The sequence below is a fragment of the Typopeltis vanoorti genome, chromosome 20 (assembly GCF_054136105.1).
Source record: "Typopeltis vanoorti isolate ZY-2024b chromosome 20, IOZ_Tvanoo_1.0, whole genome shotgun sequence".
NCBI classification, from domain to species: Eukaryota; Metazoa; Arthropoda; class Arachnida; order Uropygi; family Thelyphonidae; genus Typopeltis; species Typopeltis vanoorti.
In genome coordinates this window covers 17,482,951-17,509,593 of record NC_143568.1, presented here as the reverse complement: position 1 = coordinate 17,509,593, position 26,643 = coordinate 17,482,951, and the positions used below count along the sequence as shown (strand labels likewise).

General features: G+C 35.1%; 1 protein-coding gene across 2 annotated transcripts in view; it reads left to right on the top strand.

Moving 5' to 3' along the window:
- Positions 1-26,643, top strand: part of LOC150095258 (uncharacterized) — a 512,519-nt gene that overhangs the window by 376,962 nt on the left and 108,914 nt on the right. For both annotated transcript variants that reach the window (XM_090410467.1, XM_090410466.1), the window contains exon 20: positions 12,371-12,610. In XM_090410467.1, coding sequence (XP_090266593.1) covers positions 12,371-12,610 — 240 coding nt within the window. The remainder of the gene's footprint in view (positions 1-12,370; positions 12,611-26,643) is intronic.

Below are 26,643 nucleotides of genomic sequence, written 5' to 3'. Positions count from 1 at the left end.
AATTCTGACAATGATGCAGAGGACACTGACTTGTAGAAGTAAGGAGATTCTAATTCCATCGTATAAGGCTTTGATTAGTCCACATATGGAATACTGTGCACAGATTTGGTCACCTGGTTCTCAAAAGGATGAAGAGATGTTGGAGTGGATCCAGATGAAATTGCCCAGAATAGTTTCTGATCTCTGGAATGTTGAATATGAAAAAAGTTGAGATCATGCAATTTGAAAAGTCTAGTGGATAGAAGGAAGAGAAGTGATATGATAGAAATGTACAAGTCAGTAAGTTAATGTTATAAGATTAATGTCGAAGAGATTTTTCATAAAATGTGTTAGATTGGGGAAGAACGAGAGTTCATCCCTGGAAGCTTTATAAGGAGGGTGTGAACAAGGGAGTGAGAAACAGGTTTTTTTGCATGGAAGGTTCTGAATGATTGGAATATATTGCCTGAGAGCGTGGTGTCTGCAGAGAATTTGAATGTGTTTAAGGCATGGTATGATGAACTGTGTGTTTGACATAAGGGACCTCCTAAATGAGTCTGTGACTCCATGGGGTCTTTGGATAATAATAATAATACAAAACTTGCTGATACCTGTCAGACAGCCAATCTCATATCGAGCACACTAATTTACTATCCAACCTCATCTGCTCTTACAGCTTGTCATGTGGCAATCTGTGAAAAGTATTTAAAGCAGAATTTAAATATATCATTATATATACATCTCTTTTATGTAATGCACTTGTCACTTATTGTAATAAGTAAGTAGAGTAGCAAAACATGATCTTCCTTTAGCAAACTGATGCTGTCCATAAAAAGGAATGCTGCTGTTGTCAATCCAGTTCTGATTTTCAGTCCTCAGTAGCCTCTTTTACCATAACTCCAGACACTTAGTTTGGCCTATAATTTGAAGCCTTCGTCTTTTCACCTCATTAATAAATGGAACAGTCTTGCTCTCTTTCCACTCCTTTGGAACTTATATCTGTTATAAGAATCATGTTAGAAAGGTACGTTTAAGCAGTTGTTAGCCGTCTGGAATATTCCTTCTAAACAAGTAATTATATATCATCAAACCTTCAACAGTATTATTTACATTAAGTTTATTCAGTTCCTCATATACCTCCTGCTCACTGAACATTATGGCTCCTGCCTTTTCACTGCACTGAAGTTCTGCATGATGTAATTTTCATGAGGATAAAATACCTTTGTGAATTGCTAATTTAATATCACAGCTATATTCTCTGTAATATTTATCATTCTACCATTTTCACCATCCAATATCATCAATTTCATAATATTTTTTTTATTTTAGCCATTTATTGAAAGAATTCATGATAACTGATAATTAAGGAATTGACAGTATACATTAGAAATATAAATTAAAAACAACTTTAATAAATACTTTCCGATATTTTGACAACGTCACATTGCCATCTTCTTGAGAACTTAAAATAAAGAACAAGTGCTACATAACAGCAAATGAGAGACGAAGCGAGGAAGCTACCGTTTTTCCTAAAGTTTTAGAAAAGTTTTCTCATTTGCTGTTATGTAGCACCTGCGAACTTTAGGAAAACGGTAGCTTCCTCGCTTCGTTTCTCATTTGCTGTTATGTAGCACTTGCATGCACTTGTTCTTTATTTTAAGTTTCTGAGAAGATGGCAACGTGACGTTGCCGAAATATTGGAAAGTATTTATTAAAGTTGTTTTTAACTTATATTTCTAGTGTACGCTGTCAATTCCTTAATTATTAGTCATCATGTTTAACCAGCATGTAAGCCTTTCAACAAGAATTGAAAGAATTCATTGGCTGACTGCTGCCAATCTTGTACTTTTTCTATTTGTATCAAGTGAGTTATCTTCCTTGCCTGTCCTTGTACTTCTCATGCAACTGATTCTCATGCCACTCAATATGTTCTGGTTTCATAATGTCTCCTCCTTCTGCATTCATCCATTTCAAACCAATGTTATTTAATCTCCCAACATTTGGAATGCATTCAGATATTGCCTCTTCTAGATAGTTCTCAAGTAGAGCTCAGGCAGTAGTGATTCTCTTTTTGTACATCTCATTTCATTCCATGATATAGCTGCAAGTTCTATTTTGAGTTTGTCATAATCACCAAGTTTATATTTCATATATATCCCTTTCTCACAGAAGTCATCATAGCCATCATATAGCTAACCACCGCCTTGGTGATTACTTCATGGTCACTCTCCAAATGGAGGTAGAGCTGACATCCCCTTTTATAATAACATCTTAAAGTGAAATGATCAAATCTGTGACTCTTAATCCTCATGTGTCTTCTGTTATGCACCACCTAAGGTATTACTGGAGAAATTCATTCTCTGTGCCCCAAGATATCATCTCTTCATACCAATCTATATTACTATAATAGAAGCTGGAGCATTTGACAATTGCTTTGCTCTTTTAATGCCATTTTGCTTTAAAAACTTTCATTTTCACAGTTTTATAGTCTTCATTAGTTTCATCATTTGAATAAATCACCCACAATTATCATCCTTTTCTTGCTTATCTATACATTTTATTCTCACTGCCCTCCATTACATGTCTATAGCAACATCCTGCTAATTCTTTCACCTTGTCCACCTTTACCACCTGCAAAACACTGCAACTATTTGCTCCTTGCATCTCCAGCTTTGTTGGAAATGGCTTCTCTGCTATCATCAATGGCATTCCTCTCTTTCTGCCCTGCATCTCTATGTGCAAAGCATCATATTCCCTCAATCCCTATTCCTGTCAGGATATGTCATTCTCATCCATCCACATCTTAGTTATTTTGACAATTTTTGTGTGAATGAACTCGATCAGTGTAGTAATTTAGTTCCCCTTATTTTGGATACTTCTGGCATTCATATACAGACATACTAGTTCATTTAGAGTTCTGTAATCAGTCCCACTGACACCACTGCTTTGATAACCTTCCCGTTGCTATTCCTCTCTCTCTCTCTCTCTCTCTCTCACCTCTGATTCAGTAACCTTTCTCAAAGTCAAACTTTCCCCTTCCATTTCAGGCTGTCTCAATCCTTTGTCTGCTCACACATTCACTTGCATTAAACATCAGCACTTCTCACATAATATCTTCCTGTCTACACCAAATACCCCTGTTTCTTCCATGTCTGTCTTGTGTTTCTGGTCTCTCATTACCTTACTCATGCTGCTCATCTCTCTGTTCACAAACTCTCCTACCTTACTTTTCTGCTCTTCCATAGTACCTCTTACTTCCTCACTTCTTTTATTCACTGCATTCCTTTCTCTCCCATCTGAATATTCTGGAATATATGGTATCTTTAATTTATAGTATAACCAAGTGGAAAAACTTCCAACAACTAATCAATGATAAGGTGTGACACCTTTTAGCAACTTTTATATGAAAATATGACTTCTGCATTATGTCTACCTTAGTATCACCTCTGGGTCTGGTTCCCACTGACGAGACCTCAATAAAGGTCGAAACCGATTTGAGTAGTGACCCTTCCCATAATGCACATAGTATTATACATACTCGTAAAAATATGTGCTTTGCATTATGGGATACTAAGACAAGTGATGTGAAGTCATTAGCTTCTATATACGAGTTGCCCTGTCCTGATTATATTTCAGGCGCAAACCTTGTTTGCTTACACTTGGATAAAGGATTAAGCCAAGTATATAATTTCTTCGTATCTTTAATTTATAGTATAACCAAGTGGAAAAACTTCCAACTATCTCTGATCCAGAGTATTTTAATAATAAGGTGTGACACCTTCTAGCAACTCTTATATGAAAATATGACTTCTGCATTACATCAACCTTAGTATCATCTGTGAGACTGGCTTCCACTGATGAGACCTCTCCAGATAACTCGCTCCAAAACCATTTAAATGCATGTAGAAAGTTTACAGTCCTTTCTACTACTTGTACACTGCCTGGAAAGAAGTCAATGGACACCCCCGTGGACAAGGGTGCATCATGCCATGCAATGAGTCATGTTTGTAGCCAGTGTAAATTGCAGGAATATGATGCTCCCAAGTCAGTGTAACTGTGTCTGGGGGAAATGGCTGTGAGAAGGGACCTGATGGAGTTTGAAAGAGATGTGCTAATAGGATGCCATGTTGCAGGCCTATATGTTTGGCAAATTGTTGACAAATTGGGCCATCCGAGGTTAATAATCAGTGATACCATACTGAGATAGAAGCACAGGGAACCAACTGCAAGTGCTACCCACAGTGGATGACCGATCACACTCGCCAAACATAGGATGCTACGAAGGATAACATGTAAAACCACCTTTGTCAGCCAACATTTTAATGCAGAGTTCCAGACATTGACTGGAATGTGAATCTGCATAAAATCATTCAGAACCAAAGCTCACAACATAAGGTTTCCATGGTTGTACCACAATATGCAAACCCCACATTACCTGAACCAACATGCAGCATTGTCTTTAGTTCTGCAAAACAGATTGTACAGTGGGATGTAGAAGCTTCGAAAGCTGTGTTGTGGAGTGACAAATCTTGCTACACCCTCTACCAAGCAGATGGAAGGATGTAGGTGTGGTGAATGCCTAGTGAATGTCTTTTACCAGAGTGTGCAACCCCAATTATGAAATTCAGAGGTGGCGTGGCACCTCGGACCTCTGTTCGTGGTGCCACAAAATTGGACTCTGAGAGGTATCTGAACATTCTGGAATATATGGTATCTTTAATTTATAGTATAACCAAGGGGAAAAACTTCCAACAACTATCTCTAATCCAGAGTATTTCAATAATAAGGTATGACAGCTTCTATCAATTCTTATATGAAAATATGACTTCTGCATTACGTCAACCTTGGTATCACCTCTGGGTCTGGTTCCCACTGACGAGACCTCAATAAAGGTCAGAACTGATTTGGGTAGTGACCGCTTCCCATAATGCACATAGTATTATACATACTCGTAAGGATATGTGCTTTGCATTATGGGATACTAAGGCAAGTGATGTGAAGTCATTAGCTTCTATATACGAGTCGCCCCAGTCCTGAAAATACTTCAGACGCAAACTTTGTGTGCTTACACATGGATAAAGGATTAAACCAAGAATATAATTTCTTGGCATCTTTAATTTATAGTACAATGAGTATAGGTCAAATGATTATTAAGGAAGATTTCAACTATGAAGATATAGATTGAAAATAAGAAAGATCACATGGCATGAAGGAAATGGAATTGATACACCTACTGAGAGATAATTACTTGAGGCAGCACATGATGGAAGGGACTAGGGGAGTGAGAGCATTGAACCTGGTCACAGGATCAGAAGAGCTATCCATAACCAAGGTGGCGACATTGCCTCCAATTCATGAAAGTGACTATACAGTCTTGACTTCAGAATTTGTAAAGCATGAGAAATATTCTGTCAAGAAGGGATATATGTGGAACTACAGGGTGGCCATAAAATAACTTTTCCTCTTTGGAGGCATCTGTAGCTAAAACCAATAAATGGAATGAGACAAAATTTTATATTGAGACTTTTGAAGGCATGGGGGGGGATGATTTATGCAAAAAAAAAAAAAAAAGTTTAGTACCAAAAGTCGCTGATAGGAAAAATTTTGGCACTGGTGGAGCCGAAAACAAGCAGACAGATAATTACATTAAAGGCAGATGAAATGGAATAATGACATTTTGACGGTGTAAGTGACAGCCGCATCATTCATTTCAGCTGGATGTGTGGCATGTTATTACAATGATAATAATAATAATAATTAAACTAAAACAACAATAACTCATCACACCGCAATAGCACATCTGTTACTGTCTCTTCTTGCACTTCTTTCCATCCTCTGCCAGGTCTGACTCCTAGTGATCCAGTTTCTTCAAACTTCTTAATCATAGCTCTCAGTGCTACAGCTGACATAGGACCTGTACACAGGTTATAAAGCCTTCTAAATTCCCAAAGGGCTGCTATGACATTGCACTGTGAAATCTCTTTGAGCTTGCCAGTGATTAAATTTTCTTCATATTCTTCAGGATCTTCCCGCTGTGCATCTAAATTTAGCAGGTCGGAATCGCTCAGTTTCTGAGAATGAGATTTAATTAACTTGGATTCATTTGAAAAGCCTCTAAAATCATTTGCACAATGTGGAAGAATGTGCTTCCAAACAGCTTGCATATTGCTAGCAGTAAGATCGTTCAACTTTGCGACTTTATAACCAGGCTGAGATTTCTCTGATTTGGCCAGAAAAGTCTTGGAAGACATTTGCTTCCAAAATAGGTCAGTTTCTTTAACATTAAATATTTATTCATTTTTCTTTATTATTTTAAGTTTTTCTTCCAATGAGATTAATTTTCGAATCATTTTTACACTTCCATTTTTTTTGCTCACTAATTCTTTTATTCATGATGAAAGATTGGAAAAATACATTAAAATCAGTGGCAAATGTTCCATGCTTGCTATGCTCATTGCACAAACTCATTAATTGAGAAAGAAGTAATATTTATTTGTTAATAAATGCATGCATTTATAAGCATTTAATTTAGTTTAAGTTAAGGGATATTACATCCCATATCGTTTCTTAGCCGAATAAGAAACTCAAAGAGTTTCATGCTGAATATAGTAGAAACTATATAAAGTTCGGCGATTCCAAGCGTAAGCAAATACCTGGATACTGCAGCAACTGACCCTTAAGGTAGTGCAACCTGAGGCAACTCATGTCAAAGGTGGAGCAAGATCCGATCACTATTCTTGATATTTACCCATAATGTGAACTTAGCTCCTAGGAGCTGTATTACTGTTCTACATTATGAGAGAAGGTCACTATCCAGACCGGTTTCAACCTTTATTGAGGTCTCATCAGTGAGTAGGTAGACCTAGTTAATATCAAGTTTGTAGCGAACAGAACTTACAACCCTTCTATGAGTATTGCCGAGAGGTGTCCTAATAAATTATTAGATATATGAAGAGCCAAAGGCTTCAATTCAGCAACATAAGGCTTGTTTAAGTTAAGGGATATTACATCCCATATCGTTTCTTAGCCGAATAAGAAACTCAAAGAGTTTCATGCCAAATATAGTAGAAACTATATAAAGTTTGGCAATTCCATGCGTAAGCAAATACCTGGATACTGCAGGTATTAAGTTAATACTTAAATACTGCAGGTATTTAAGTCCCTTAACTTAAACAAGTCTTATGTCGCCGAATTGAAGCTTTTGGCTCTTCATATATCTAATAATTCAATTTAGGCTTTTATTTTTATAGACAGAAGACGTCTTAAGCTTGCTCGGCAATAATTGAGCTTTGTGTTGTGTATTAAAGACTGATGCTTGCTCGCCTAGTCAAAGCTACCTTGGCTTGCCCGGTTGTTGGAGCTTCCAGATCTTAGCTACAGCACTGTGATTTCATGTGCATGCATAGCCATTTCCACTCCCTTCTTAAACATAGGCCATATGCAGTCAAAGTAGCTCTAGCCAGTGAGCTTCAGCCAGCCTTTACAAGTGTGCATGTTGCTTGGAAAAATTAAGTTGCAATCAACTTTTTATGACGATGTTATTGACCAGTTCATAAAGAAGAACCGTAGGGTAGAATTTGTATTCAAGTAGCTAAATTGAAAAAGATAAAATATCATTTGTAAAATAAATGTTGTATTTGTATGATTAAATGTACATAAATTTCTAAATATATAGTTTTAAATGGTCAGTAATTCATTATTTTGCTAATCGGACTTCAGTCACACCTCTCACTCCCTGAATGATAACAAGGGCAAGCGTGAATTTCAAGACGAGCATTCGCTCTAGATTAAAATAAAAAAAAAGTAAGGAAAACAATCGCAAAGGAGGCACGCTTGAGATATGATCATCAAAATGTTATGTAATTAGCAGACAACATAAATTTTAGCAGTAAATTTGGAACATAGTGTACAGGGAAATAGTGTATGTGCCATTTAATGTCATATTTTAATATGCCATTAAAAAATAACTTTGTAAAATGTTTTAAATCGGTATATCTAAATTATTTTATCCTGATGAGTGATTTTTTGCAATAGTTAGCCATAAAAAATGTATAGAGAGAAAATTTGTAAACATTTATTTTTAAGTTGTGTATAAGCGCACTAATCAAATTTTAGAGGCACACTAATCGAATTTGGGTATAGAAAAAAATGACGCACTAATCAAAAACGCACTAATCGGAGATGCATTAATCTAGGGATTGCTGTATACAGAAACTGAAATATTCCTTTAAGACCCCAGTTACTCTTACTTCCTGAATTGACTACCCTATTCAATATTTTTGCTTGAAAGACTAGATTCTGCACTTGGTCATTCTCACAATCACTTGCCTCATGGATGCCTCATACAAACTCATCTGCTTCCATCCTAATTGCTTAAGTTTTCCTGAATTTGCTTTTCATCATGCTTGGTGAACAAAGTTCTCTAGACACCTTACACCAAAACCATTTACATGCAGTCCATCAGCATTATACAAATCCTTCTTTCCATCAAACACAGACCACAGAACCACATATCCTACATCATTGCTTCTGCACAACCTACATATTGATTACTTAATTATCAATTACTTCTAAGTTTGGCTCTATCATAGTGTGGAAAGACTTAGTCTTCACCTTTTCTCTTTTCACTTTTGCCTCTTTTAACAACTCTTTTGCATCTTATCTCAAATCATTTGTGCCAACCAAGGCATGCTGTACTATTCTACTAATATTCCTGTCATGACATCATCTTCTGTCAATATCATTTCAGGAATTTCAACAGTCTCTGAATATGCTGAGGCTATTAGTGCCACCAGTATATTCTCTTTATTCATAATATTTCTAGCATTTGAATAAAAAGTGTATTTCCTTACTATTTATTCCTCTAGACTCATTTGGAACTGCAATACATGTCAAATACTCAACCAAATTTTAATAAAATTCTTCCAGCAAAAATCCCAAAATGAATTGCATATTAAGATAGATAAAATGAATCTTATAGATGTTTACTCATTTTGGTTCTCATAATGTAAATGCAAATATAAGAGGAATTTGGTAACTTGTATATGAAAATATAACTTCTATATTACTTCAACCGTGGTATCATATCTGGGTCTGGCCTTCGCTGAAGAGACCTCAATAAAAGTTGAAACTGGTCTGAGTAGTGACTAGTGGTGAGCTATGGAAATTTTAACAAAGGGCTCACATCGTTGAGGGGGGGGGGAAACGCATTTCACACAAAAACGTTTATTAATACAGATTGTGTACAAATACCAATCAAAAAGTATAAGAGGACAATCAACCTCTAAAGGCTATCATTTTTAAACAAATATTTCACGATCTAAACATGAAATAATTGCACACATTCAACTGTGTTAATTTATATTACATAAGTAAAACATTTTTTAACTATCAAAATATAATAAGAATGAAATCCTTTATAATCTTTTATAAAACATTTGATTGGCTACTGGTTTTACCATACGATTGGCTACCAGAAGGGGAAGGGTAAAGATAGCACATGCGCTTATTTTATTTTCAAACTTGGGCGCATTCATTATAGAGGAGTTGAAACAATAATTCAAATAATCTATACACTGCCGAATAGACTCATTTTTGTTACGTTACCGTATGAGTTTGTCGCTTAATATGTTTCAAAAAAAAAATTTTTTTTTTGAAAAATTAAAGTAAAAAAAAAGAACAACGGGCTTGCAAATTTCAGAAAAATTTAACAAAGGGCTCACGCGAGCCCTTATAGCTCATCACTGGTAGTGACCCTTCACATAATGCATAGCATTATACATACCTGTAAGGATATTTGCTTTGCATTATGGGATACTAAGGCAAGTGATGTGAAGTCTTAGCTTCTTTATACAAGTTGCCCCAGTCCTGAAAATAGTTCAGGTGCAAACTTGTTTGCTTACACTTGGATAAAGGATTAAACCAAGTGTATAATTTCTTGGTATCTTTAATTTGTAGTATAACCAAGTTGAAAAAAAAACTTCCAACAAGTTCCAAAGGAGTAGAAGGAAGGCAAGATTGTGGCACTTCATAAGTGAGGTGATAGAACTCAAGCATCAACTTATAGGCCTATCTGTGTGTGATAGTTTGTCATAGTTAAAGTGTTGGAGAGCTGTTGAGAACTAGGATCCAGAATTGGGCTGACAACAATGGTATTATCTTTGATAGACAGCATGGAATTGCTAAAGGGAGGTCATGTTTTAGTAATCTACTTACTACAATAAGGTGATGGCTTCATTGGATAAGGAGATGGATACACAGTAGTATACTTAGAACTTGCAAAGGCTTTTGGTAGATTACCACATGATAAGTTGATAGTCAAACTAGACCAGATGGGGTTGGATATTAGACTAGGGCATTGGATTGGAGATTGGCTATCTGATAGGTATCAGCAAGTTGTGTATGGGAAACAATGAAGAGGAAAGTCACTAGTGGTGTGACTCAGGGTCTGCTTTAGGGCCATTGCCATTCTGTATGTTAATGATATTAGGGAAGATTTGAATGGGATATACAGTTTTTCCAGATGATGAAAAGTTGGGGTGACTATGAGGAGTAGAGCAGATGTTGTGGTCTTATAAGGAGTCTAGAATAGACTGAGTGAATTGTTACAAGAAGTGGGGAGACCAGTGTTTTGAAATATAAGTTTTTAAAATTTTGAAAACAAAGATGGGATGTAGGATTTACTCTTGAGGGGATATATTGTTGGAGGTGGAAGAAATAAGAGATCTTGGGGCGATGATCGATAAAGATCTTAAATTTAGAGGAGATATTGCCAAAATCGTGAGTTTTCCTTACCTCTACATTGACTCATAGAGGTAAGGAAATTTTGCCTGCATCATATATGACAGACTTTATGTTCTTAGGAAGGACCCCCACGATGAGTCTTTTGACTCCATGGAGGCCTGAATAATAATAATAATATAAAGATCTGATTAGGCCACATATGCACTACTGTGCACACATTTGATTACCTGGTTTTGAAAAGGATGAAAAGATGTTAGAGAGGGTCCAGAGGCAATTGACCAAAATGGTTTCTGATCTCTGGAATGTTGAATACGAAGAAAGGTTGAGATGATTCAATTTGCAGAGCCTAGTGGATAGAAGGAAAAGGGATGATTTGTATGCCTCTATCAAATCATCCCTTTTAAGGGGTTGTTATAGGATTAACATTGAACTGGTTTTTCATAAAATGATGGGAGATTGGGATGAACAGGATGTTATCCCTGGTATAAGGAGGGTGTGAGCAACAGACTGAGAGGCAGGTTTTTTGCATGAAGAGTTGTGAATGATTGGAATGTATTGCCTGAGATTATGGTGTCTGCAAAGAAATTGAATGTGTTTAAGGCATGGTATGATGACTGTGTGTGTAACAAAGGGGACTAGGGACTGCCTAGATGAGTCTGTAACTCCATGGGGTCTTTGATAATAATAATAATAATAACTTTATTATAGTCTTTTTAAGTTTTTAAATTTGTGATAGTCTACTTGTATATAGAGGCTGGTGATTTCACATCATTTGCCTTATGATCCCATAATGCGAAATATATAGAAAATATATAACTTCTCCATTGAATTAATCTTGGTATCATCTTGGGTCTAGCTCCTACTGATGACACTTCAGTAAAGTTCAAAATTTGTCTCCATGGTGACCTTTTGCATAATATTTTTGTATTATGAATATGAAAGCAATTGATGTGAGGGAAACAGGTTCTTTATGCGGGTAAACAAGCTGGAAAATTAAAACAAGAATTTAATTTCTTGTCATGTAAAATATACTCTTTCCAGCTGTTTTACAGGAAACTACCTTTCACTGGCAGTACATACATCATAACTTGGCATATCATCTGTTCTGCCATTATTTAAACCATGCTCAGCAGACTATGCACTCACTCACTCACTGACACACACACACACATTTGTGCTTGTGCTTCAGCTTTAAAACATGAGCTTCTTACCGAGACCATTGTTGCAATGTTTTAATCTTCAGAACCTCCAGCAAATTATGGGCTGTTATTAGCCTGGATGCAGGATGCAAAATTTTTTGAGAAGTTTTTTTTCCCCTTATCCCTGTTGTTTTGCATTAAAAAAACTTCCCAGTTTTCTGCTAACTACTAAGGATAAGCTGTATAATAATATCCTAAGAACCTCCAATTCATCCACCTCTGTTCTCACATTATCTGTCAGATATGTTAATGCAGTAATCTCACTAGGATGAAATAACCATATCAAAATTTTAAATAATCCTCATCTTTTAAAAAAAAAAATGGACACGCACACATAAGTTATATAGACAGATAACATTTTATAAGAATATAGCTTTATAAATTATTTGCAATAATTAATGATTCAACTTTTTCAATGCTAATGGTTGCTTTCACCTTGTTTTATTTAGTTGAAGATGATGAAAACTTTTATGTCAAAAATTACTCTGCTGTTCTGGATTCCAGTGACAGTTCTGAAATTAAAAAATTTGGAAAATTGTCATATGATAATTGCCAGAAAGTTTGTCTCGACAATCCAGAATGCAAATTTTTTTCTTACTGTGTGGATGACTATGGGTGCAGACAAAGTACACATCCTAGTATACCATATTCAAAAACAAAAAGGAATCCTTTCTGTGTTATAATGAGTCGTAAGTAATCACCAAATTATGTCAGTTGTGTACCAAGCAGTTTTCTTTAGTTAATAAAAATCGATTCATATCCAGTAGAGTTATAATTATTATTTTTTTTATTTATTTAAAGATTGGCATTGTTTAATAAAATCTTACTGAAGGGACGAGAGTTTTTTTTTTTTATTGGTTGTCACTCAGTCTGTTGATTGAGAGGCAAAATAAATACAAACTAATATCTTTATTTACAAAATAAATATTATTAGTGTTCTTTGTGGTAGGCATGAATATATGCGTGATTTGAACAGGTATTAGATTGGTCTTGCTATATGCTTGCCATTGTAGAAGGCAGTGAGAAGGAAATGTAAAGGCAAATATCATTATGGATTATTTTAATTATGGTAATGTAGATTGCAATGAAAAGATGGCATCTGGGGCAAAGAGAATGAATTTCTTAAGTTTTTGAGCGGTAACTAACTGCCTTAGGAACTATGTAGCAGGGGGTACATAAGGATCATGGGTGCTGGATTTGATCACATCATCAGAATGATCATGAAGTAATGACTTGCATTTTGTTCCAGCCACATGAGTACTTCTGTGAAAAAGGGACACATGTGGAATCTATAAATCTGGTGATTATGAGCTCAGAGAATGACTTGATGGTATGAGGAATTGGATGGAAATGAGATCAATTCTTCTTGGGTTCTAAGCAGTGGTGGCTTGTCTATAAGGGCTGCATTGAATGCAGCTCCAGTGACTGTACTAGCCAGCACTATTTGCTAGTACACTTAATGCTGGAGCTGCATTCACTGCAGCCCTTATGAACGAGTGGCCATTGGTTCTAAGAAGTATCTAGTAGGGACAATATCTGAATGGATTCTAGAAGTTTGGAAATTAAATAAGTGAAATGGATAAATGAAGAGGTGAGGCATGCAATCTGCCAAGAAGGTATTATTGATGCATCTCAAGATGTGTGGTTTATGAGAAGTAATGTGGTAAGGAGGTAATAATCAGTTGTACGAAATTACAAGGAGCACTCAAGAATGGTGATTGCTTGTTGAGAATAGCAAAAATGCAATATGAGCAGCAGTTATTCTAAAAAAAAAAAATACATAGCCAGGTAGAAGAAAGAATAATGAAGATGGCTAAGAAAAGCAATAATGATTATGTTTAGATGAGGTGAAATGGTAGGATAATCACCTTTGCAGAGGATATAGTTGAGATATCATATCAGCAATTTGAAATGATATTTCATCCTTGTGAATGTTTTATCATATAAAACTCGAGTATATTGGTGAATTGAGTCAACTTGATGTTAATAAGTCTTCAGGGCTTGACAATATATCACCACATATTTTGAAGGAATGTTCTAGGTAGTTAACAACAGTGTTATGGTTTTAGAGTTTTTTATAGTTTTAGATTGGGCAAGTTTCAAAAGATTTGAAAGAGAGTAAAATTGTTTTGCTCCATAAGGGTAAGACTAAGGATTTGAATTATAGGCCAAGCTGTGTGTCTGGAATGGTGGTAAAAGTGCAAGGGAGAACCACAAATCAGAATTGGGTTGACATCAGCAAGATTCTCTATGATAGACGGTATCACTTTCCTAAAGGAGAATCATGTTTTAGCATTCTGCTTACATATTGTAACTAGGTTACAAATGCACTGGACAAGGGAGATGCATACATAGTAGTGTATTTAGATTTTGCAAAGACCTTTAACAGACTGGCGCATGACAAGTTAGTAATTAAATTAGAATGGATGGGGTTGTATAGTAAATTAGTGTGCTAAATTGGAGATTGGTTGTCTGATACATATTAGTGACACATATCATACAGTCAATCTGCAACCTAGTGTGATATCCCAGTGGAGGAAAGTCACTAGTGGTTTTTTCCAAGGGTATGTTTTATGTCTGTTTATACTGTGTGTTAATGGTACTGAAAAAAGATTTGAAAGTGGTTGATATGCTGTTGCTTTTTGCAAGAAGAGTTGAATACATATAAACCGTGAATGGGTAAGTGATTTGTGAAGTATGAGGTTTTAAAAATGAATAAGCAGAAATGGGATGCAGAATATAGAATTGGTGGGGGATATCTTAGAGGATTTGGAAGAGATGATGGAGCTGAGAATGATGGTGAACATGGAACAAAAATTTCGCTGCTGAAATTTTGAAGACATCAGTAGATTATGACAATGATATAGAAGACAACACTGATGTGTAGATGTTATGGTTTCATCACATAATGCTTCATATGTATTATTATGCACAGATTTGGTCACCTGATTTTCAAAAGGATGAAGAGATATTGGAAAGGATTCAGAGATAATTGATTAAGATGGTTTCTGATTTTTGAATTGTTGATTATGAAGACAGATTGAGAGAATGAAATGTGCAAAGTGTAATAGATAGGAGGATTGGGGAAGGAGTTATGATTGATATATACAAGTGAGTAAGCTATTATTACCAGATTAATGTGGTAATAATAGCGTACCACCTAGAATGCCGATAGATAGAGAAAGAACAGGAAGCCATCAATGGAAGTGGTACAAGGAGAGCATGTGCAGGGAGAAGGTTAGAAGCAGTTTTTTTTTTCTTTACATGGAGAGCATGGAGTGATTAGAATGCATTTCCTGAGGATGTGATGAGTACGGTGTTTAAAGCATAGTATGATGAGCAGTGTGAGTGAAATGGGACCTCCTACAATGAGTCTTTACACTCTATGGAGTCCGATGATGATAAACATACAGAATTGCTTTGAATCTCCTCTCTTCCATATCACAGGAATTTTTAAGAAATTAAAAAAAAAAATTGCAGCTAACTCCTGTAAGGTGAATAAACATATTGTTTCTCCATTTTACAGCTGCGTTTCATTATACTGTAGTTAAGTTAAGTCTAGTTAAGTAACTCATATCTGTTTTCTTGCAGTTAAAAACATCATACAATTTGCTGAGATCTCATCTGCTTCCTAAAATTCATATCTAGAATATTACATTTCACCATAACAAGATAATACCTCAGCATATTTTAAAGATACTATCCATCACTTTGATGAGAATTCTATTATCTTTTCTGAACAGTTTTATCCACATATTCAAATTTTTCTGCTTTAAAAGTAAATTCATCTATTAATTCCAGTAAACTGTTTTTGTCCATCTTAATAATCTTATCCTCCTTTCTGACTAAAGTCTGCTCGTTTAGCCAAGTGGCTATGTGCTTCACAACCATATGTCTGGGAAACAAGTGTCCTTTGTTTGATTCTCATCGCTGACTTGAGGAGCATGAGGATCTTTCTCAGACACATAGCCAAGTTAGCCAGTCTTGGGCATAGACAGCAAGGTTTTTCCTCCCTCAAGCAGGCAAACCATTCCCATGAACACACTTAAAGGAATACATAAGCCCCAGCCATAGGCCTGATTCATCAGCTATGCCGGGGACCCGAGCCTGTATAAAATTCGGGGGGATTGAGATGGTGTCGTACTTCCCTGTAAAAGGGGCCTCAAGGCCATTATATCATCATACAAATAAATAAATTCTGACAAAAAAATACCTTTCATTTTACTATATTTTCTATATTTTTCACAAAAACTTCTGTCTTCTTAAATCTTGTACTATTTCTAATCAACAACTGTTCTTTTTCTCTCTCGCTGTATTGAACTTCCAATTAAGAAATACATACTTTTTTTACAAGTGCACTGTCATGAAGAAACATGGCAGTGAAAACAAAAGAGAAACCCGCAAGTTATAAACAAGAGTAGAATTCTTCACTTGCATATTTATTTGCCCTGTCTTGTTTGTACTTCCAGAAAATTAAAAAAAAAAAAATTCAAAGTAAGTTTTTTTTCCTGCTTTTTTTTTTTTGAAATCATTACACGTGCTTGATGGGTCCATTTCGGACCCATCATGCAGGCCACAGATCAGAGTATATATACAAAAGAACATACAAGTAACTTATTATGTATGTATGTGATTGCTCGGAGTATCAGAAACAAAGGAGTGGAGTTTGTTCCTTTGGTTCATATCGTATTTTTCAGACGATGAGATGCACTGGACTATAAGACACCCCCCAAATTTTTGAGACAATTTTTAGAAAAAAAATATTATATAAAAATATTCACAAAGCTTAAATTTCATTTAAATTTCATTGTCTTTCTGCTGCTCTGTTTCCATGTTGTTTTGCATAATTTATCATAATAAATTTCTTTTTTTGTTTTACACTCATGTTTTAGTTTTATGACAATACAAAATTCAACGAATTATAAAAATAATCCAAATGAACCGTTCAAAACCACATATGGTTGCCCACTAACTACTACTGATGCTGGTAAAGTTTTGTATGTAAATCAGGGATTCATAACATATACAGTGAGACACGTGTTTGACTAGCATTGAAAACGTGGGAATCCAAGACTTACCCAGTATCATCTACCTTCAGACCTAAGATGCACCCCAATTCTAAGTTGATTTCTCTATGTTAAAAGGTGTGTCTTATGGTCCAAAAAATACAGTATATTGGGACCTCATATTGTAGGCATTAGCAAGACCTGGCATTCAGAAGCAGACATACTAATTGATATCAAATTCAAAAGGTACAGTATTTTTAGGAAGAGATAGTAGAGGAGAGGATGTGCTGCTAATGACATCAGATGACCTATTATTCTTATTTGTCACCTCCAGGGAGTCCAAGGACTCATCGAGGGAGGGCATCTACTCTACAGTTCTACCTCAACTGACTGCAACTACAATAACGCCATCTACCACTGACCACCACTACTATTATTTCCACAGACAATCACAAACATCCGTGCCCACAGCAGGATTCGAACCCATAGCCTCTTGACTGGAGAGCAGATACGCTAACCACTCGACCAGCCAGACTGCAATACTGGTAACAATTTTTCATGTAGCAGTGAGTTTGAAGCCATCTGGTGTGAGTTGGAGTCTGACTATATTAAATGCACAGTGAGGTGTTTTTACAGACCTCATCGATTGGTTGCTAGCAACAAAGTAATGCATCAACAAATAAATATGATGGGTGAGAAAAGAGTAATCATACAAGGGTGGTCTGTTTGTTTTATACAGCTGTCTGAAGCAAAAGTGTTGTCTGTATCCCTTGAAATGGATAAAATGTTATAAAATTCTTTGTAAAAGAAGGTTTAATGGCAAAAGAAATTCATTCGAAGTTCATAAAAGTTTATGTGCACTCTTCTCTTTCGTTTTCGAAAATAAAGAAATGGGCTGCCAAGTTTAAACGTGGCCGTACCAGCCTTGAAGATGATTAAAGTTAAGGACATCCAAAAAAGTGTAACAACACCAGAAATCATTGATCAAGTGCAGAATATGGTGTTGGATGACTCGCAAGTCAAGGTGTGTGATATTGCTGAGATTATAGGCATTTTGAAAGAACGTAGGATATATTTTGCATGAAGAATTGCAAATGAAAAAGCTTTGTGCAAGACTTGCCCACACCAAGACTTGCCAGACTTGTTCACGGCAAATCAAAAATGCACTTGCACGAAAATCTCCGAATGCTTGGAAAGTTCTAACAAAACTAAAATTGATTTTGTCTGTTGATTTATTATTATGGATGAGAATTAGATTCACCATTACACACCAGAATCCAAACAGCAGTCAAAACACTTGACACTAGCCGTTTATTAAGCACTAAAGAAGAGAAAGTCTCTTTCATCAGCAGGAAAGGTCATGGCATCAGTGTTTTGGGATGCTAAAGGCATTTTGTTTATTAATTATCTTGAAAAGGGTAAACCAATAACTGGGGAATATTATTCTGATCTTTTCACCAGAAGAGACAAAAAATTTCGTGAGAAAAGACCCGGTTTGTAGAAGAAAAAAATCATTTTTCATCATGACAATGCACCCACCCACAAAGGTGTTTTGGCAATAAGGAATTTAAGGGATCTGCACTATGAATTATACAGTATAATTCATATAAATGTATTGGAACATCCACCCTGTTCCCCAGATTTGGCTTCCTCTGACTTCTATCTCTTCCCAAAACTAAAATTCTTCCTCGCTCATCAGTGTTTTTCTTCAAATCAAGAGATGATTGCAGCTGTAGAAGGGTATTATTATTATTACATCATACCTCCAGGGAGTCCAAAGACTCGTCAAGGGAGGGCATCTACTCTCTAACTCTTCATCTCACTACTCCAACCTTCATCATCTAACACCAACGGCATCTACTGCCAACTATCACCACTAGTACTTTCAAAGACAATCACAAACATCTATGCCCACGCCTGGATTTGAACCCGCAGCCTTTTGACTAGAGAGCGGATACGCTAACCACTCAGTCAATACTGAGAACCACTACAGGGATGAGGTAATGGGGCTGGAGCATCGCTGGAATAAATGTATTAGTCTTAAGGAGGATTATGTTGAAAAATAAAAATAATTTTGAAATTGTAAATTCGTTTTTTCATTATAGGCCAAGAATCTTTCAGACCACCCTCTTATCATCCTAGTGAGGTCAAAGCACGTGATATTGCTGAGACTATAGGCATTTCAAAAGAGCATGTAGGATATATTTTGGATAAAGAATTGCAAATGAAAAAGCTTTGCGCCAGATGGGTTCTGGACTTGCTCACAGCAAATAAATGCACTTGCATGAAAATCTCTGAATGCTTGGAGCGTTTTAACAAGAATAAAACTGATTTTGTGCATCGATTTATTATTACGGGTGAGACTTGGTTCACCATTACACACCAGAATCAAAACAGTAGACACTAGCTGTTTGTTCAGCACCAAAGAAGACACCGATCTTTTAACCAGACCAGACAAAAAATTTCATGTGAAAAGGCCCGATTTGCAGAAGAAAAAAAATCATCTTTTATCAGGACAATGCACCTGCCAGCAAAGGTGTTTTGGCAATGGGAAAATTAAGGGATCAGCACTATGAATTGTTGGAATATCCACCCTCTTCCCCAGATTTGGCTCCCTCTGACTTCTATCTCTTCCCAAAACTAAAATCCTTCCTTGCTGGTCAGCTTTTTTCTTCAAATCAAGAGGTGATTGCAGCTGTAGAGGAGTGTTTTGCAGATCTTACTGAGAACCACTACAGGGACAGGATAATGCTACTGGAGCATTGCTGGAATAAATGTATTAGTATTAAGGGAGATTATGTTGAAAAATAAAAGTAATTTTAAAATTATAAATTTTTTTTTTCGTTGTTAGGCCGAGAACTTTTCCGACCAGCCCTGTAATAAGGACTTTAATTTTCCAAACATTGAAAATTAAACAGAATTTATTGAGCTGTTGTGAGACAAATTCCTCAAGCAGCATGTGACAGAAGGAAATCATGATCAAATAGTGTTAGATTGGATTATAGTGTCAAAGGTGGGGAGTGTTCAGTTAAAAACATAACTATTCTGCCTCCAGCTGGTAACACTGATTAAGTGGTGCTCACTTGGGAAGTGGCTACGTTTATAAATATGTTCCATTCAGAAAAGTTTACATGATGAACTCCAAAGCAGAAAATTATGACTACCAGAGGAGTATGCTGGGTTGCAGCATGGTATTAATTGTTGGATGTGAAGGATATTGACAGTGTATGGGAAGTGTTTAAAAATTACTTCGATGTTGCGATATAATGTGTTCCTAGAGTTTGAAAAATAAATAGGATAGGAGTGAAATGGATGTGTAATATAATTAAGCAAAAAATTTTTAAGAAAAAGATGATGTGGAAGGAATATCATGCATATGGATGATGTTAGTAATGATAATTATAAGCAGCAGGCCAGAAGAGTCACGAGTGCTGCACGGAAAGATAAGTTGGAGTGTGAAAAGAAACTGGCTATGCAAGTTAAAGACAACTGAAAATAATTGTATCATTATGCTGCAAGCAAAAGAAAGAATGACTTTAAAAGAATAACTTTATTGAATGCAGAATTTATGCAGGTGACTGATGCAGAAGTGATTGTCAACTAAAGTGTAGCGATTTTGCTAAAAGCTACCAACCTAGTATAGGCAACATTGAACTCACTGCTACCTCCTCACTGTATGAGGAAACAAATGTGTATGAGCAGGAAGTACTAGAACTGTTGCACAGACTGAATAAAAATTCTGCAATAGGGATTGATGACTATTAATCCTTACTTACTTACTTAATCCTCCTCTTCTACTTTGACACCATCAAGGTTTTGCAGACTACTCTCCATTCTTTCCTATTTTGCACGAGTTTTCTGGCTTGAATCATCCATTCTATTTCTCCCCCTCTCTCTCTCAAAGCCTTTTTAACTCCATCTTCCTGTTTTGCTCTGGGTCTTCCTCTTGGCTACCCTTGCTTCTTGCACAATATACCTGTCTCAGTATTCTTGAATCAACCATTCTATTTATATGTCCAAACTCTAAGTTGGCTTTCCTCAGTGCTTTCCATTAATGGTTTGATCCGAAGATTTTGTTTATAGTTGAATTGTGAATTCTATCATGCCTTGTTTTCTTCTCTATTTTCCTGATGTACCTCATTTCCATTGCCTGTAACTGACGGTAATGTCTATCTGACAGAGTCCAAGTTTCACATCCATACATGAGGATTAGTACAAATGTTTTAAATATAGCCTTCTTTGTTCCTTTATTTATTTCATTTCTATTTAAAAATCTGTGGTTTACTGCATGATACATTTTCCCCAGCACTATTAATTCTAGCTTTTATTTCTTCCATCTTCATTTATAATCACTCCCAAATATTTAAATTTTATTGTCAGATCAAGATACTGTTCTTTTATAATTGGATTATATTCTTGATGTGTTTTATCTAACTTGGTCTTGGCTATATTTATGACCATCGCTTTCTTTTCCATTTCTTTACTCCATACATTTAGATATACTGTAGATTCGCTTCTGATGAAGCCACATGTACTACAACATCTGCAAATACCAATTCTGATATCTTCACAGGTTTCATTTTCCAATTTTCCACTTGATACTGTTTTGTATGCATTTTGCAAGCTTTAATTACATCATCTATTAAAATGCTAAAAAGATATATATGGTATGGTGAGAGTATATTGCCTTGTTTTACTCCATCTGTAGTTTTAAATATTTCTGATTCTGCATTTGCTGTTCTTATGTAATTCTGATGACTATTAATCCTTACTTACTTACTTAATCCTCCTCTTCTACTTTGACACCATCAAGGTTTTGCAGACTACTCTCCATTCTTTCCTATTTTGCGCGAGTTTTCTGGCTTGAATCAACCATTCTATTACCCCTCTCTCTTTCTCTCTCTCTCTCAGGGGACCCTGTAACCCCTAGAGAGCGCGTCCCCTGGGTGGCGGATAGGGGATCCCACCATGTGTGTGTGTGTACATGCGCGTGCGTGTGTGTGTATATATATATATATATGGTGGGGTGGTCCGAATATACTGAATAAGGACTCGTTTACCAACAGGGCCATAAGGGGCAATCATCTTGATTGTAAGGGAAGCGGCACTCCCATGGACCCCTAGCTGGATCTATCCTCTCCTTCTTCTACTTTGAGGAAGACCCACTTACTTTAATCTTTCCTATAAGGCCTTATCAGCCAACTCTTCTTACTTTATGACCCTTATGCTATTAGAGTACTCGAGGGCCATGGGGTCTTTTCATTTCTGGCCTTACAACTATGTCCTCTAGGGGTCCATGGGAGTGCCGCTTCCCTTACAATCAAGATGATTGCCCCTTATGGCCCTGTTGGTCCACGAGTCCTTATTCAGTATATTCAGACCACACCACTCTCTATAAACCTTACTATATTTCTTCTATAATCTACCCTTTCCCCTTCAATATACCCTATTCCTCCTATGGGTTTAAATTCGGAAGAAGGCGAGTTCAGAAGCCTTAAGGTAGCAGCCCTACCACTGAACTATTCCATCGTCAGGCTAGTCCCCCAACATGGAGAACATAACCATACTTGTAAGCTGACAGAAAAAGATAATTGGATTGAATCTATGGGAAACGACCCTGGAATGGAAAAGGGAAAACGAAAATGGAAACGACAAAATATAATACACATAGCAAACTGGAATGTAAGAGGAATAGCATATAAAGAAATAGAATTAGACCAGTTATTAAATGAAAGAAATTTTAAAATAGCAGTAATCACTGAAACAAAAAAGAAATTAAAAGGAACTATGAGAACTGAAAATTTTAATGTAATATACAGTGGAGTCGACAGAGACCAAAGAGCACAAGCAGGAGTCATGATTTGGATTCATAACTCCCTTTCAAAACAGTTAAAACATTATAAATTATGGAATGAAAGAATAATAGGAGCTAGAATAAAAATAGATAGAGGCTATTTAACAATAATTGGTTTATATGCCCCAGAAGAAGGAAGAGAACAGGATAATATTGATTTTTATAATCAGCTACAAAACATATATAATAAAATAAATAAAAATGATTACATAATTTTAGCAGGAGACTTAAATGCAAGAATTGGAAACACAAAAATTAATAATAATATAGGAATACATGGAGAACACACTCTAAACAGAAATGGTAAAAAATTGATTGACTTTGTAGTTTATAATAACCTAAAAATAATGAATTCCTTCTATAAACATAAAGACATACATAAATATACTTGGGCAGCAAGAGGATGGAAATCAATATTAGATTACTTCATATTAAATGAAAAGACATCAAAATTTTCACTAGATGTTAGAGTTCACAGAGGATATGAAATAAGCAATGACCACTTCCTTGTTAAAATAAAATTAAGATTACCACCTAAATGGCTACAAGTAACAAGAACAGAAAGAAAAATTGAAACATTTGTTAATAAAACTAGACTATTGAATGACATAAATGTACAATGGCTATATGAACAAAGAATTAACCAATATCTAGACAAAAAACAAAATGAAGAAATAGAAATAGAATGGCTTAATATAAAAACGATACTAAATGCAGCAGCAAATGAAAGCTTAGCAAAGACCAAAAAATTCAATAAAAGGAAAAAACTGAAGATCTGGGATGATACAATGAAAGAAATAATCAAAAAGAAAAAAGAAGCCTATCACAAATGGTTAAGCAGTAAAAGATTAGAAGATGAAATAGAATATAAAAGAATAAGAGCCATAGCTAAAAGAGAAGTCAGAAAAAGACATAGAGAATCATGGAATAAATTTGTTTCTAATTTAGAACATGATTTATATAAAATAATACCCAATGTATATAAGATTTTGAAACACCTAAATGCAGATACCAAAGAAAACATAAAATTAAACAATGAATTGAAATTAGAAGAATTTCTAAATTACTACACAGAACTGTGGACAGACAAATATTTTAAAAAAGACAACTGGCAAACAATTAACGAAAATGAAAAGGAAATAACTGAAGAAGAATTAGAAATCAGCCTGAAAGAAACAAGAAACGGAAAATCACCTGGAGAAGATAAGCTAGGTTCAGAACTATATAAATACGCAGGAACAAGATTCAAAGGAAGACTCTTATTATTTTTAAATAAAATTTACTCAACTGGTATCCCCTCAATAGAATGGAAAAAGCAATTGTGATTCCTATCTTTAAGAAAGGTAATAGAGATGACCCTAAAAACTATAGAGGTATCAGTATACTAAATTCATGTTACAAAATATACAGCAGAATCTTAAATAACAAACTAATGAAATATTCCGAAAACTTTATTCTAGAGGTACAAAATGGATTTAGAAATGGACGATCATGTATAGACCCAGCCTTCTGCCTAAAATTAATAATAGAGAAAAGAAGAGAATATAATTTAGAAACACATATTGCATTTATTGACTTTGAAAAAGTATTTGACAAAGTTAAAAGAAACATATTATTTAACATATTAAAAGAAAGACAAATACCAAATAATATCCTAAAAGCTGTCACAAGTAGATATGAAAATAATCAAATACAAATAAGATTAAATCATGAGCTATCATATACAAGAGAGATAAACCAAGGGGTCCGACAGGGATGTCCCCTCTCAGCAACTCTTTTTAATATCTACTTAAATGAAATAATAATAAAATGGAGTAAAAATTTACATCAAGGAATTAAACTTTCTCCTACAGTTAACTTAAACACTCTCCTCTTTGCAGAAGACCAAATAATAATTACAAATTCTGAAGATAACTTACAGAAAGCTATTTTAAATCTAAATGAGATATCCAAAGATTATGGTATGATAATATCAACGGAAAAATCAAAAACTATGGCCTTTAAAGGACAAGATCCAGCAAGAACTAAAATAGTATTAGATAACAAGATCTCAGAACAGGTGAATTCATTTAACTACCTAGGATGTATGATCACTTATGAAAATGAAAAAGATATAAACATAAAAATTGCAAAATATTTAAAAATAACAGGAGTAATTAACTCTATATTTAAACCAAACCTAGTTCAAAAACAAACCAGGCTAAAAGTATACAATACATTAGCCCTACCGGTCTTAATGTATGGAAGCAAAATCTGGACAATAAAACAAAAAGACAAAGATTAACAACAGCAGAAATGAAGTTTATGAGAAAAACTGCAAAGTATACCCTCTTTGATCACAAAAGAAACGAAGATGATATGAAAGAATTAAACCAAGAACCAGTAATTGAAAAAATTAAAAAATATAAACATAGATGGATGGAACATGTTCAAAGAATGAAAACAGAAAGATTACCAAAACAAGCCTTAAAGTACAAGCCATTAGGAAAAAGAAAACCAGGACGTCCTCTTAAACGATTCAACGATGACTTCTAAGGCTGGAACAGGCCATACTAGGCCTAAATCCTTGATACGTATGATGATGATGTAATTCTGATAATTCCTATACAAACTCTGAATATTAATTTATTAAACCTTCATCTACATTTTGTAGATGAAGGTTTAATAAATTTTAGAACTTTCCACAACTCCTTCTATGTACTTTGCTGAATGCCTTTTCTAAATCCAAAAGTGCCAAATGTATTTCTTTCCCATATTTTTTTGCTTTCTCAATATGTCTTATAGTATGTATATGATCTTCTGTACTTCTGTTTGGTCTGAACCTACATTGTACTTCATCTAAATTCTGTTCTACCTTTAGTTCTAAGTCTCATTTCCAATATGCTCAGGTATATTTTTGCTGATACACTAAGCAAAGATATGTCTCTATGATTTTCACAAATTCTATTATCTCCCTTTTTGAATATAAGATATTTCTTAGTCATTGGGTATTTTTCCTTGTTTCCATATTATATTAATAATTTTTAGGATCATGTCTTCATCTACTGGTCCCATGTACTTAAGCATTTCTGGAGTATGTTATCCTGAACTGGTGCCTTCCCCAGCTTCATTTTCTTTATTGGCATGCAATTCCTCTATGCCTGTTTCTCCTTCTTGATTCTGTGTTTCAGCATGGGTCCAGGATTGTTCTTGATCTTTCCAGTCACATATCAATAATTCTGAAAAATGCTCCTTCCATCTCTTCATTATTTGTTTCTCCTGCATGAGTAGTTTTCCATTTTTATCCTTTATGAATTTTATTTGCCATTCCCTCTCTTTTCTCATATTTTTTAGTACTTTGTGAAACAGTTTTTGATTCTCTTTATAATTCTCTTCCATATTTTTTCCAAACTCCTCATAGCTATTCTCTTTAACATTCTTTACCAAATTCTTAACTTTATTTCTCTGTTGTTTATATTTTTCATAATATTTCTCTTTCTGTTTTGTTTTTGTACCTAAATACTTCTTCCAAAGTTTCTTCTTTTCTTGTATCTCTCTTTTGATTTCTTCTGTCCACCAGACTGTTTTCTTTTCCTTCAACCCTACCTTTGATACTCTACACGTCTCCTCTGCAGCTTTCAACAATAGGTCTCTAAATTCTATCCCTATCTCATCTAAATTATTACTTATCTTTATTTCCTTTATTCTTTCCCTTATTATTTCTTGATATTTCCTCTTAATCTCTTCCTTCTTGAAAATAAAGATTTCACTTTCACCTTTATCTTTTTTGGATAGTTCTTTGCTGTTCCCATCTCAAGTGTTTCTGTTCTCAGTGCTGCAAGCAAATAATGGTCACTTCCAATCTTAGGTCCTCTTTTAACTT